General features: G+C 49.3%; 1 protein-coding gene across 3 annotated transcripts in view; it reads left to right on the top strand.

The window, feature by feature from the left end:
- Positions 1-11,845, top strand: part of LOC137425012 (class E basic helix-loop-helix protein 41-like) — a 178,211-nt gene extending 166,366 nt beyond the window's left edge. For all 3 annotated transcript variants that reach the window (XM_068113002.2, XM_068113001.2, XM_068113003.2), the window contains exon 5: positions 9,968-11,845. In XM_068113002.2, the coding sequence (XP_067969103.2) occupies positions 9,968-10,722 (755 nt within the window). In that variant the 3' untranslated portion in view covers positions 10,723-11,845. The remainder of the gene's footprint in view (positions 1-9,967) is intronic.
- The last annotated feature ends 3,582 nt before the right edge of the window (positions 11,846-15,427 follow it).

The raw sequence follows: 15,427 nt of genomic DNA, 5'->3' as shown, positions 1-15,427 counted from the left end.
TCCTATTTCCAAAATGAATGAGACGATCGATGAAGAACGCAGACTTGAACAGGATGCAGCAAGAAAGCGAATGAGACGGGCGAACGAGTCCATCGACGAACGTCAATGCAAACTTGCGGGGTCACCCGTGGGAATCCCACGGGCATGGATGTGTGTGACATTTCGACATATTGAGTTAGATGCTGCACATTCATCTATCTATAATTCCAGTAATCTCTGTGTGTATGTTTGTATGTTTGTATGTTTGTATGTTTGTATGTTTGTATGTCTGTATGTCTGTGACCGCTGTTTCTCGACAACCACGGGTCCGATATACTTTAAACTTGCCAGGTATATTGCTGGGGACCCGAGGATGTGCCTTTTCAAGGTTTCATATTAATCGGAGAAGTAGTTACCGAGCTATGTCCAAAAAACGATTCAACCAATCAGAGAGCAGCGAGCTATCACGTGTGCCGAACGTGGCGAACAGACTCTGCCTCGGACCGCACATTTGAGAGCGTATTCATTTATTTCACGTTGGAAAACTATGTTGCCGTTAAACTATGTTTTAAAACTAATTAAAACTAATTTGCGATTCATTCGCTTTCCTGCGCGTTTGTGCACGCGATGGCGATTTCTTTACCAAACTCCGCAAGCCGTTCGCTTTGGACCAAACCATTTCATGTAAATAGAGGGGGGGGATTGTCACCGTACTCGCAAGCCGTTCGCTTTGGACCAAACCATTTCATGTAAATAGAGGGGGGGGATTGTCACCGTACTCGCAAGCCGTTCGCTTTGGACCAAACCATTTCATGTAAATAGAGGGGGGGATATAATTTTAGATATAGATATAGTACGGGCATGCCCTAGTTTTTACAAAATGGTTACTGGCAAGTCATCAGATCCAGAAATGGTGTAATGAACACAATTTATTTACGCGCAAGCAAGAAAGCAAGACGGGCCGATTTCCGATTCCGACGGGCCGACGGGCGAGACGGGCCGATTTGGAGCAAGAAAAAGAACGAGACGGGAGAAAAACGAGAGAAACGCGACGGGGAAAGCCGATTGGAGAGGCGAGTGAGGATCGATTGGAGAGGCGAGTGAGGGGCGATTGGAGAGGCGAGTGAGGAGCGATTGGAGAGGCGAGTGAGGGGCGATTGGAGAGGCGAGTGAGGAGCGATTGGAGAGGCGAGTGAGGGGCGATTGGAGAGGCGAGTGAGGGGCGATTGGAGAGGCGAGTGAGGAGCGATTGGAGAGGCGAGTGAGGAGCGATTGGAGAGGCGAGTGAGGGGCGATTGGAGAGGCGAGTGAGGAGCGATTGGAGAGGCGAGTGAGGAGCGATTGGAGAGGCGAGTGAGGGGCGATTGGAGAGGCGAGTGAGGAGCGATTGGAGAGGCGAGTGAGGAGCGATTGGAGAGGCGAGTGAGGAGCGATTGGAGAGGCGAGTGAGGAGCGATTGGAGAGGCGAGTGAGGAGCGATTGGAGAGGCGAGTGAGGGGCGATTGGAGAGGCGAGTGAGGAGCGGTTGGAGAGGCGAGTGAGGGGCGATTGGAGAGGCGAGTGAGGAGCGATTGGAGAGGTGAGTGAGGGGCGATTGGAGAGGCGAGTGAGGAGCGATTGGAGAGGCGAGTGAGGGGCGATTGGAGAGGCGAGTGAGGGGCGATTGGAGAGGCGAGTGAGGGGCGATTGGAGAGGCGAGTGAGGGGCGATTGGAGAGGCGAGTGAGGAGCGATTGGAGAGGCGAGTGAGGGGCGATTGGAGAGGCGAGTGAGGGGCGATTGGAGAGGCGAGTGAGGAGCGATTGGAGAGGCGAGTGAGGGGCGATTGGAGAGGCGAGTGAGGGGCGATTGGAGAGGCGAGTGAGGAGCGATTGGAGAGGCGAGTGAGGAGCGATTGGAGAGGCGAGTGAGGAGCGATTGGAGAGGCGAGTGAGGAGCGATTGGAGAGGCGAGTGAGGAGCGATTGGAGAGGCGAGTGAGGGGCGATTGGAGAGGCGAGTGAGGGGCGATTGGAGGGGCGATTGGAGAGGCGAGTGAGGGGCGATTGGAGAGGCGAGTGAGGGGCGATTGGAGAGGCGAGTGAGGAGCGATTGGAGAGGCGAGTGAGGAGCGATTGGAGAGGCGAGTGAGGAGTGATTGGAGAGGCGAGTGAGGAGCGATTGGAGAGGCGAGTGAGGAGCGATTGGAGAGGCGAGTGAGGAGCGATTGGAGAGAAGAGTGAGGAGCGATTGGAGGGGAGTGTGAGGCGCGATTGGAGAGGATTGTGAGGCGCGATTGGAGAGGAGTGTGAGGGGCGATTGGAGAGGAGTGTGAGGAGTGATTGGAGGGGAGTGTGAGGCGCGACTGGAGAGGAGTGTGAGGCGCGATTGGAGAGGAGTGTGAGGCGCGATTGGAGAGGTGTGTGAGGCTCGATTGGAGAGGAGTGTGAGGCGCGATTGGAGAGGAGAGTGAGGCACGATTGGAGAGGAGTGTGAGGCGCGATTGGAGAGGAGTGTGAGGCGCGATTGGAGAGGAGTGTGAGGCGCGATTGGAGAGGAGTGTGAGGCGCGATTGGAGAGGAGTGTGAGGCGCGATTGGAGAGGAGTGTGAGGCGCGATTGGAGAGGAGTGTGAGGCGCGATTGGAGAGGAGTGTGAGGCGCGATTGGAGAGGAGTTTGAGGTGCGATTGGAGAGGAGTTTGAGGTGCGATTGGAGAGGCGTGTGAGGCGCGATTGGAGAGGAGTGTGGGGCGCGATTGGAGAGGAGTGTGAGGCGCGATTGGAGAGGAGTGTGAGGCGCGATTGGAGAGGAGTGATTAGAGGGGAGTGTGAGGCACGATTGGAGAGGGGTGTGAGGCACGATTGGAGAGGAGTGTGAGGCGCGATTGGAGAGGAGTGTGAGGCGCGATTGGAGAGGAGTGTGAGGCGCGATTGGAGAGGAGTGTGAGGCGCGATTGGAGAGGAGTGTGAGGCGCGATTGGAGAGGAGTTTGAGGTGCGATTGGAGAGGCGTGTGAGGCGCGATTGGAGAGGAGTGTGGGGCGCGATTGGAGAGGAGTGTGAGGCGCGATTGGAGAGGAGTGATTAGAGGGGAGTGTGAGGCGCGATTGGAGAGGAGTGTGAGGCGCAATTGGAGAGGAGTGATTAGAGGGGAGTGTGAGGCGCGATTGTAGAGGGGTGTGAGGCACGATTGGAGAGGAGTGTGAGGCGCGATTGGAGAGGAGTGTGAGGCGCGATTGGAGAGGAGTGTGAGGCGCGATTGGAGAGGAGTGTGAGGCGCGATTGGAGAGGAGTGTGAGGCGCGATTGGAGAGGAGTGTGAGGCGCGATTGGAGAGGAGTGTGAGGCGCGATTGGAGAGGAGTGTGAGGCGCGATTGGAGAGGAGTTTGAGGTGCGATTGGAGAGGCGTGTGAGGCGCGATTGGAGAGGAGTGTGGGGCGCGATTGGAGAGGAGTGTGAGGCGCGATTGGAGAGGAGTGATTAGAGGGGAGTGTGAGGTGCGATTGGAGAGGAGTGTGAGGCGCAATTGGAGAGGAGTGATTAGAGGGGAGTGTGAGGCGCGATTGTAGAGGGGTGTGAGGCACGATTGGAGAGGAGTGTGAGGCGCGATTGGAGAGGAGTGTGAGGGGCGATTGGAGAGGAGTGTGAGGCGCGATTGGAGAGGAGTGTGAGGCGCGATTGGAGAGGAGTGTGAGGCGCGATTGGAGAGGCATGTGAGGCGCGATTGGAGAGGAGTGTGGGGCGCGATTGGAGAGGAGTGTGAGGCGCGATTGGAGAGGCGTGTGAGGGATTGGAGAGGAGAGGAGTGTGAGGGATTGGAGAGGAGAGGAGTGTGAGGGATTGGAGAGGAGAGGAGTGTGAGGGATTGGAGAGGAGAGGAGTGTGAGGGATTGGAGAGGAGAGGAGTGTGAGGGATTGGAGAGGTGAGGGATTGGAAAGGAGAGGAATGTGAGGGATTGGAGAGGAGAGGAGTGCTAGGTGGAGAGAGGAGAGTGTCAGGTGGAGAGAGGAGAGTGTCAGGTGGAGAGGAGTGAGGGGTCACATATTATGTGAAATAAATAAATTGTGTTCATTACACCATTTCTGGATCTGATGACTTGCCAGTAACCATTTTGTAAAAATGAATGTGCAGCATCTAACTCAATATGTCGAAATGTCACACACATCCATGCCCGTGGGATTCCCACGGGTGACCCCGCTAGTATATATATATATTTTGTTTATGAATTTTCTATAGTTTCTATCATTTCTGCAATTGCGTTTCATTTTATTATCCCACTTTTTTACTTATTTGAGACGCCCTTGACATTTTGACGTCCAGTGTTTGCTTTTGAAAGGTTTGCATTTGTACCTGTATCAAGTGTATTGACCAACTGCCAAGTTGTCGTGGTATTGAAATATTTTTGAGGCTTTTATCTTGCTTTTACGTATCCCCGTATCCGATGATAGAGCCTGAGGGTAACAGTTTTGTGTTTTTGTTTTTTTGTTTTTTTACATGTGACCATTTGCAAAATGCCTTGCTCTGCCGGTTTAAATACCTCATGTGTTACGATCTTTTTCTTCAATTGCAATCGCTTCCTTTGAGATCACCAGTCCGTCCTGGTAAAATTAAAATTGTACTATTGCAGTGCATTGTTTGAGCATGATGTCAAAACCAAGCCTCTGTTTTTTGTTTTTTAAGAGTAATCAAAAGTTGAAAAGAAAAAAAGTTTCATGTACAGGAACATGATGTAAAAGTCACCATCTTTTTCTGTATACTTTGCACATGCTTGAAGAAGGAACTTCTGTATATGCGTCATTCGAAAACGATTGATCAGCAATTTGCAAAGAGCATCCTAATTGTGACATCATCGGTTTCTGAATGTTTTTCCAAAAGCCATTCCTCAATGAACCAAATATGATGAATGTGAATATATTGGCATGGAGAGAGGAGGGGGATGTGAGATTTATCCACCTTGTCTTTGTAATGGCCTTTGATATGCCAGGTTTCTTCTAATTTGGCTATTTCCATTTTTTGTTGTCTCAAATTGCTCAACTCTGGTTTATCAAAACTAGTTTCTTTGATGTGAAGTTATCTTTAAAAACAACCCAGCACACCTCTTATTAACCTTTGTCAAAGATCTCAGAAGCAAAGCTGAGTTGAACCCAGTTCTGATGGAATACACACCTCCATGAAGAAACAGGTGTTTAAGGTTGAGGAATGGCAGGATAGCGTGTCCCCCCCCCCCCTCAAAGTTGTTAGTGTGATCCCTTCTTAGCTCTCTGGTCTTGAAACTGTCTCCCTGTGGGGTCTACTCCAACTCTACTGCCATCCTGGTGCAGTGCGAGCAGGGGACACTCCACCTCAGAGCTTGCCTTCCTTCCTCACGATAGATCTGTAAAGCCAACTGTCCCTTCTGCATTTTGATTGTTGGCATGTACAGAGAATACTAGCACAAAATGTCCTCTTTTTGACATGTACACAGCATACTTGCACAAAATGTCCTCTTTTTGACATGTACACAGCATACTTGCACAAAATGTCCTCTTTTTGACATGTACACAGCATACTTGCACAAAATGACATCTTTTTGACATGTACACAGCATACTTGCACAAAATGTCCTCTTTTTGACATGTACACAGCATACTTGCACAAAATGTCCTCTTTTTGACATGTACACAGCATACTTGCACAAAATAACCTCTTTTTGACATGTACACAGCATACTTGCACAAAATGTCCTCTTTTTGACATGTACACAGCATACTTGCACAAAATGTCCTCTTTTTGACATGTACACAGCATACTTGCACAAAATGACATCTTTTTGACATGTACACAGCATACTTGCACAAAATGACATCTTTTTGACATGTACACAGCATACTTGCACAAAATGTCCTCTTTTTGACATGTACACAGCATACTTGCACAAAATAACCTCTTTTTGACATGTACACAGCATACTTGCACAAAATGTCCTCTTTTTGACATGTACACAGCATACTTGCACAAAATGACATCTTTTTGACATGTACACAGCATACTTGCACAAAATGTCCTCTTTTTGACATGTACACAGCATACTAGCACAAAATGACATCTTTTTGACATGTACACAGCATACTTGCACAAAATGACATCTTTTTGACATGTACACAGCATACTTGCACAAAATGTCCTCTTTTTGACATGTACACAGCATACTTGCACAAAATGACATCTTTTTGACATGTACACAGCATACTTGCACAAAATGACATCTTTTTGACATGTACACAGCATACTTGCACAAAATGTCCTCTTTTTGACATGTACACAGCATACTTGCACAAAATGTCCTCTTTTTGACATGTACACAGCATACTTGCACAAAATGTCCTCTTTTTGACATGTACACAGCATACTTGCACAAAATGTCCTCTTTTTGACATGTACACAGCATACTTGCACAAAATGACATCTTTTTGACATGTACAGAGAATACTAGCACAAAATGTCCTCTTTTTGACATGTACACAGCATACTTGCACAAAATGACATCTTTTTGACATGTACACAGCATACTTGCACAAAATGTCCTCTTTTTGACCTGTACACAGCATACTAGCACAAAATGAAATCTTTTTGACATGTACACAGCATACTTGCACAAAATGTCCTCTTTTTGACATGTACACAGCATACTTGCACAAAATGTCCTCTTTTTGACATGTACACAGCATACTTGCACAAAATGACATCTTTTTGACATGTACACAGCATACTTGCACAAAATGTCCTCTTTTTGACATGTACACAGCATACTTGCACAAAATGTCCTCTTTTTGACATGTACACAGCAGACTTGCACAAAATAACCTCTTTTTGACATGTACACAGCATACTTGCACAAAATGACATCTTTTTGACATGTACACAGCATACTTGCACAAAATGTCCTCTTTTTGACATGTACACAGCATACTTGCACAAAATAACCTCTTTTTGACATGTACACAGCATACTTGCACAAAATGTCCTCTTTTTGACATGTACATAGCATACTTGCACAAAATGTCCTCTTTTTGACATGTACACAGCATACTTGCACAAAATGTCCTCTTGTTGACATGTACACAGCATACTTGCACAAAATGACATCTTTTTGACATGTACACAGCATACTTGCACAAAATGTCCTCTTTTTGACATGTACACAGCATACTAGCACAAAATGACATCTTTTTGACATGTACACAGCATACTTGCACAAAATGTCCTCTTTTTGACATGTACACAGCATACTTGCACAAAATGTCCTCTTGTTGACATGTACACAGCATACTTGCACAAAATGACATCTTTTTGACATGTACACAGCATACTTGCACAAAATGTCCTCTTTTTGACATGTACACAGCATACTAGCACAAAATGACATCTTTTTGACATGTACACAGCATACTTGCACAAAATGTCCTCTTTTTGACATGTACACAGCATACTTGCACAAAATGTCCTCTTTTTGACATGTACACAGCATACTTGCACAAAATGACATCTTTTTGACATGTACACAGCATACTTGCACAAAATGTCCTCTTTTTGACATGTACACAGCATACTTGCACAAAATGTCCTCTTTTTGACATGTACACAGCATACTTGCACAAAATAACCTCTTTTTGACATGTACACAGCATACTTGCACAAAATGACATCTTGGTATCTGAAAAAGAGGACATTTTGTGTTAGTATGCTGTGTACTTTCCCCGCCTAGATTTTAAATGGGATATTAAATTAATTATTAGTTCATGATGAGAATGAAGAGGAGGCTGGGAATGCTCTGGTATTTGCAGTTGCAATGTATGGATGTGAGTCATGGAGAGTGAAAAAGAAAGGAAGAAGATTGACAGTTTTGAAATGTGTTTTTGGAGAGGAATGTTAAATATTCCAGGGACTGCAAGAAGATCAAACAAATCAGTGCTTGAAGAAATTGGACAACCATGTACATTATAAGCGCTGATATTAAAACAGTCAAACTTTGGACACCTCATGCATGCAGAAAATGCAAGTCTGGAGCAATCAACCGTGCTGGGTATGGTTTTGGGAAGAAGAAGAGGTGGAAGACCTTTCATGTGCTGGATATATGGGGTAAAGGCTGTGACCAACCTGGGTATGGTTTAGGGAAGAAGAGGAAGAGGCAGACCTTCATGTGCTGGATATATGGGGTAAAGGCTGTAACCAAGCTGGGTATGGTTTAGGGAAGAAGAGGAAGAGGCAGACCTTCATGTGCTGGATATATGGGGTAAAGGCTGTAACCAAGCTGGGTATGGTTTAGGGAAGAAGAGGAAGAGGCAGACCTTCATGTGCTGGATATATGGGGTAAAGGCTGTGACCAACCTGGGTATGGTTTAGGGAAGAAGAGGAAGAGGCAGACCTCCATGTGCTGGATATATGGGGTAAAGGCTGTAACCAAGCTGGGTATGGTTTAGGGAAGAAGAGGAAGAGGCAGACCTTCATGTGCTGGATATATGGGGTAAAGGCTGTAACCAACCTGGGTATGGTTTAGGGAAGAAGAGGTGGAGGACCTTGCATGTGCTGGATATATGGGGTAAAGGCTGTAACCAACCTGGGTATGGTTTAGGGAAGAAGAGGAAGAGGCAGACCTTCATGTGCTGGATATATGGGGTAAAGGCTGTGACCAACCTGGGTATGGTTTAGGGAAGAAGAGGAAGAGGCAGACCTTCATGTGCTGGATATATGGGGTAAAGGCTGTAACCAAGCTGGGTATGGTTTAGGGAAGAAGAGGAAGAGGCAGACCTTCATGTGCTGGATATATGGGGTAAAGGCTGTGACCAACCTGGGTATGGTTTAGGGAAGAAGAGGAAGAGGCAGACCTTCATGTGCTGGATATATGGGGTAAAGGCTGTAACCAACCTGGGTATGGTTTAGGGAAGAAGAGGTGGAGGACCTTGCATGTGCTGGATATATGGGGTAAAGGCTGTAACCAACCTGGGTATGGTTTAGGGAAGAAGAGGAAGAGGCAGACCTTCATGTGCTGGATATATGGGGTAAAGGCTGTAACCAAGCTGGGTATGGTTTAGGGAAGAAGAGGAAGAGGCAGACCTTCATGTGCTGGATATATGGGGTAAAGGCTGTGACCAACCTGGGTATGGTTTAGGGAAGAAGAGGAAGAAGCAGACATTGTATGTGCTGGATGTATGGGGTAAAGGCTGTAACCAACCTGGGTATGGTTTAGGGAAGAAGAGGAAGAGGCAGACCTTCATGTGCTGGATATATGGGGTAAAGGCTGTAACCAAGCTGGGTATGGTTCAGGGAAGAAGAGGAAGAAGCAGACATTGTATGTGCTGGATGTATGGGGTAAAGTCTGTAACCAACCTGGGTATGGTTCAGGGAAGAAGAGGAAGAAGCAGACATTGTATGTGCTGGATGTATGGGGTAAAGTCTGTAACCAAGATGTCCCTGCCCAAACTTCGGGAAGCAGTGCAGGATCGGGATGTTTGGAGAAATCTGATCATGGATGTCACCAGAAGTCGGACACTACTGGATGGAACTAGATAACTAGATGATAAGAATGAAGTCAGTATATACAAGATTCAGTACATTGATTGATAAAGCTAATTGTCTTACCTTGGCAAATGAGAAAAACATGTTTGATAGCATTGCTGTCCTTTATGACACAGTGTCCCATTTAATCCTTTTTGAGGGGCTTTGCAATGCAAACAATCCATGGATGCTTCGCAGAGTCGTACTCTGTTGAAGGTTAGGTCCTTATGGCCACATGATTGTGGTCATTTTATAGATTAAACTCATTGTTCATGGTAAAATGCAGTCATGTTTCATTACAAAATGATCAGAATCTCTTTTTTATTTAAATTTCACAAATGCAATAAATGAGTTGGCCTGTTTGGCATTTGCATACGAGTACAAATTGCAGCAAATTTTTGACGTTTAGTCATAGGAGTACCTGAGTACCTGAGTTGCTGAATGTTGAGGAGGTGACGCTGTTTGTTTCATTTTCAGGGCAGAGCACAGCAGGATCAGCAGTGCAAGCAGACATCCAAGGCTTTCACATGGGATTCCATGCTTGTGCTAAAGAAGTCCTGCTGTATCTCAGCCAGCAGGAGAAGTGGGGCCTTCAAGAGGCTAAAAGCACAGACCTCATGACCCATCTGCAGCATGTAGCCTTTCTTAATCTGCCACAACCTCGAAAGGTACAACACCAGCATCGTAAGTCAGAAGGAAGCCCTACTACCTTGTGCCCCGCTCTCCTTGCACCCGTCTCACCTGTGCCAGTTCCCCGTCCATGCAGTGAGAGTCACCATCAAGGTGTGACGGAGCTTATCGGGAGCGATACAGATACTGACAGTGGGTATGGGGGAGAGGTGCTGGCCCAAGTGAAACGAGAGCCCGAAGAAGAGGAAGAGGAGGATAAATATACAAGGGAGGAAGAAGAAGAGTGCATGAAAGAAGCCCCCAAATGTGATAAATTACTGATTGGTGGACCTTATGCCAAGCGATTTAGGACGGACGCGTCGTCACGGTATATCCCCAAAGGTACTTCTTTGCAGCCACCACCACTCCCACAGCAGTCTCCATTGTGTATGCCCTTCTACCTCTTCCATCCTGCAACTGCCGCAGCGGTAGCTGCGGGATACGTCCCTCTGCCATTCCTTTATCCGAGACTGCCTCCACTGGATGCATTTATGCCACTGAATATGACTGCTCAAGCACCCTGTCTGCTTCAGCCTGGCGCTAGTCCCAGTGAGGGCCTGTGAAGTGGGGAATGAAAACTGCTTGTTCAGAGCAGAAAGTAGACAAAGTGCATTTATTGAAAGACATTTGCTGGTCTGAAGTGGACGACTGAAAAACCATAGTTAGACAATGTAAATTCGAATAAAGATTAGGTGAAAGGTCTCACTGTGAAGTCTGGATGTTGTAAATACATTGGTTCTCTTCAGGTGGACATTCCAAGGTGTATACGAAATATTATTATTTTGGTGTTGTCAGAGTGCTAACCATGATGCCGTGATGTTTGTCAAGTCGAAAATAACTTCTTTTTTTGGTTACTAACAAGAGCCTTTATACGTGAGCTGTCGATGAAACAGCCAGAGCACCCACCTGCTAGAAGGTCCAAAACGACCATGGTCTCTGGTCGTTTTGATGTTGGTGCAACTTTGAGAACACACTGAAGGGCATTTTAAATGGAGAGATTTTGTAAAACTCTTCTGCAGAGTTGAAGAAGAGCTTTGTAAAAGAGCTTGAAATGACCTTTGTGCACGGGGTGTTGTATATTATTTTATGTACATGGCAGCTGAGCTGGGTCTAAGTGCAAGTGTAAACTAAGTTGTTTTGGGGGGGGGGGGGGGGAGATGGTGTGGGGGCTTTCCATCTCATTGTAGAAGTATATCTTTTCAAGCTTCTTGCATTTTGTCATCATCTGTCATCTTGGCTGATACTTCCTTAAGTTATTAGATTTCTAATAGACATGCACTTATGAGGTTTTTTAATGGGTGTAGGTGGAAAATGGTGTAATGACCAAAGGGTCTTCAACCACCTGCCGTGATGGAAGCAATACTCTTGTTTGTCCAGCACATAATTCTGGACGTGTGTGTGACGTCCTTTGCGGCAACTTGCCTTCTCGGACTGGAAACAGACTTTGCTGTTGGTCCGACTGGAACATGAACCTCATGCCTGTATTCCCGGTTATGGAAGGGAGAGATGAGCAGCTTGCGGAGAACCGCCGCACATGCTTGTTGAAAATAATTCTCGGAAACTTTCAGTGGCGGTCGATAAATTATAAGCAAAAGTCACTTTTTGAGACCACAACATTCTGTGACAAACTCATTTGATCCATTGCCCTTGTAATTGTCAAATCTGTAATAAAAAGAGGAACTCAGATTCACTCGGATGGCACTTTGTTGTGCATTATACGAAGTTTCTCAAAAGCAGCATTTATAGCATACAATGTGCTATATCATTTGATTCCACTAAAAACTCAGTTTCACTTTTCCTTGTTCCAACTTTTGAAAACTGTTTTGAACCTTGAATATAGTTTACTGACACATCTCATCCATCAGGAATTATCCCCGACTCCGAATCAAATATTCTCCATTTAAGTTTTTGCCCTTTTCTTTCAGTGATTGTGCAAACATCTTGTTGTTCGGCGACCTTTCCTTGTGCAGGTTGTCCCTGGAGCTCACGGGCTAATTTGAGGTGACTTTTTGGCGTGGACCTTGTTTTGAATATCATCACCTTTAAGTAACAGAGCATTGTCAGTTTCCTTCAGCATCATAATCTGGCATTCACAATAATAACTTATTTATTGTCAGAGATAACTTTGTGTATACCAGCAATGGTACCCACCCTATGGGTGGGCTTCAATTTTTGAGGCCCAAATGAAAAGGCAAAATATCAGAAATTGAAGGCTTTTTTATTTTAAACGATTTATATAAACATCCGTTAAATCATATCACACGCAAATCATCAAAATCTAAACAGTATTTGTAGAATTTCAATAAAAGCCTCATAACTGATCATATCGGTGAATATTATTCCATAGTGTTTGTAAAAACTGGAAAATTGGAAAAATTGGAAAAACAATATAGTGTGGCGGGCACAAGGGACAATAATTCCGCGCACCAGTGGGTGGCGCGAGCGTCCAGGCGGGGAACGAAAGCGCATGCCCCGCCTTTCGACCGATCGGCCACGCCCGGGGACAAGGCGTGGCCTCGGGACATATATGCGGGCTCTAAGCTCGAGCCCGCCCAGTGCTGAAGTGCAAGCTCTTAATAAAGACTCTGTTTGTACCAACGCGTTGTGGCCTACCTCTCTGGCAATCGAGTCGTGTGTGCACAGCACCACACTGGTGACCCCGATTGGTTCAGCCGTTGCTGACGCCCGAACAGGGCAAACACGCCATGGCTACCAACGCCGTCGCCGTCAAACTCCCGGAGTTTTGGGAAGCACAAGCCGACGTTTGGTTTGTGCAGGCCGAAGCTCAATTTCAGCTCCGAGACATCACGGCAGACGAGACCCGGTACTACCACGTGGTCGCCGCCCTCGGGCCCGGCACTGCCACCCGAGTCGTGTCCATCCTTCAGCGCCCGCCGGGCGACAACAAGTACGAGGCGCTCAAACATCTCCTCCTCACCACGTTCGGGCTCACGGAGATCGAACGGGCCGACCGCCTCCTGGACCTTCCCGCCCTCGGCGACACACGACCATCCATCCGGATGGATTACATGCTGTCGCTGCTTGGAGACCAGAGCCCGGATTTCTTGTTTCGCGCACTTTTCCTCCGCCAGCTACCGATACAGGTGCGCCTCGCATTGGCCGGTTCCAAAATCACGGAACCCCGCGCCCTGGCCGGAGAGGCTGACAAGTTTTTCGCGGCCTGCGACACGCGGTCGGTTTACGGTGCTGCCGTAGTGGATCCCGGGGCAGAGGCTACAGCGCCTCCGGCTGCCCTCGTGGCCGCTGCTGCACCACGCCCATTACCGCCGCCGCCACCACCACGGCCGCCGCGGCCATCACCGCCGCAAACCTGGTGCTACTACCATGCCAGGTTCGGCCGCAAGGCTAAAACGTGTCGCCCGCCGTGCTCTTTTGACGGGTCGGGAAAAGACCGGGCCGGCACTCATTAGCGGCCCTGAGCGTCGGCCATTCTGGCAGCCTGCTGTTCATCACGGACACCTTGTCCGGGCGCCGTTTCCTTTGCGACACAGGAGCGCAGGTAAGCGTCCTCCCCGCCTCCACGCCCGACAAGCAAGCCGCGGACCGGGGCCCCGCTTTGCTTGCCGCCAACGGTACACCCATCCACACATTCGGGAAGCGTTGCCTCTCACTGCGGTTCGGAGAGCAGCGCTTTCAATGGTCGTTCGTGACCGCCAGCGTGCCAATGGCCCTGCTGGGCGCGGACTTCCTATGTGCGCATGGGCTGTTGGTCGACGTGAAGCGCAGACGTCTCGTCCAGGCCGAAACCTTCAGCTCGCTCACTTGTTCGCTGAGCGGCTCATTGAGCGGCTCACCGAGCGGCTTGCCAAGCGGCTTGCTGGAAGGTTCCGTCCCGGCGCGTTTAGTTTGCACGCTTCTGGCAGCGGACGACTTTACCCGCCTCCTAGCCAGTTTCCCGGCCCTCACGTGGCCCACCTTCTCAGCGGTGGCTGTTAAGCACGGGGTGGAGCACCATATACCCACGGTCGGGCCGCCGGTCTACGCCCGGGCAGGCCGACTCGAACCCACGAAGCTCGCCATGGCGAAAGCGGTGTTCGCCACGCTGGAACGGCTGGGGATCGTACGGCGCTCCAACAGCGCTCGGGCTTCTCCTCCACAATGTGCCGAAGCCCGGCGGGGGATGGCGGCCATGCGGGGACTACCGCCGGCTCAATGATGCCACCACCCCCAACCGCTACCCGGTCCCGCATATCCAGGACTTTTCCGCCCAGTTGGCAAACACGACCGTGTTTTCCAAGGTGGACCTCATCCGGGGCTACCACCAGGTCCCCGTACAACCGGGCGATGTCCCGAAGATGGCCGTCATCACCCCTTTCGGCCTCTTCGAGTTCCTGCGAATGCCTTTCGGGTTGAAGAATGCGGCCCAGGCGTTCCAACGGCTTATGGACAGCATCTTGCATGACTTACCTTTCCTCTTTGTCTACCTGGACGACATCCTAGTCGCGAGCGCGTCCCGTGAGGAGCACCTGCTCCACCTCCGCACGCTTTTCGAACGCCTGGGCCAGCATGGCCTAATCATCAACCCCGCAAAGTGCCATTTCGGCGTCGCCACCATCGACTTCTTGGGGTACCGCATCACCAGGCACGGGGCCGTCCCTTTACCAGCCAAGGTGGAGGCGGTCAGGGATTTCCTGCGACCCCGCATGATCAAGGGGCTCCAGGAATTCCTGGGCATGGTAAATTTTTACCACCGCTTCATGCCCCATGTCGCCCAGCTCCTCCGGCCCCTGCACGAGGCCCTCCGGGGCAAGCCGGGCAAAGGTGGCATTGCCTGGGCGGAGCCGATGGCCGCGGCATTTGCATGCGCAAATCTGGCCCTGGCCAATGCCACCATGCTGGCGCACCCGGCGCTTAATGCGCCGATCGCCCTCACCACCGACGCGTCGGACTACGCGGTGGGCATGGTGCACGAGCAGTGGGTGCGTGGTGCTTGGCAACCGCTGGCGTTTTTTAGCCGGCAGCTTCGCCCGCACGAACGCCGCTACAGCACCTTCGACCGCGAGCTGCTCGGGCTCCACCTGGCGGTCCGACACTTCCGCCATCTGCTGGAGGGCCGCCCGTTCACGGCTTTCGTCGACCACAAGCCCCTTGTGTTCGCGATGGCCAAGGTCGCCGAGCCATGGTCGGCACGGCAGCAGCCTCACCTCTCTGCCGTGTCCGAGTATATGACGGACATCCGTCACGTGGCGGGTAAAGACAACCCGGTGGCGGATTGCCTTTCCCGGTCCGTCGCGCACGCGGTCCACC

The sequence above is a fragment of the Myxine glutinosa genome, chromosome 4 (assembly GCF_964187855.1).
Source record: "Myxine glutinosa chromosome 4, kmMyxGlut1.1, whole genome shotgun sequence".
Lineage (NCBI taxonomy): Eukaryota > Metazoa > Chordata > Myxini > Myxiniformes > Myxinidae > Myxine > Myxine glutinosa.
This window is presented reverse-complemented; position numbering and strand designations above follow the sequence as displayed.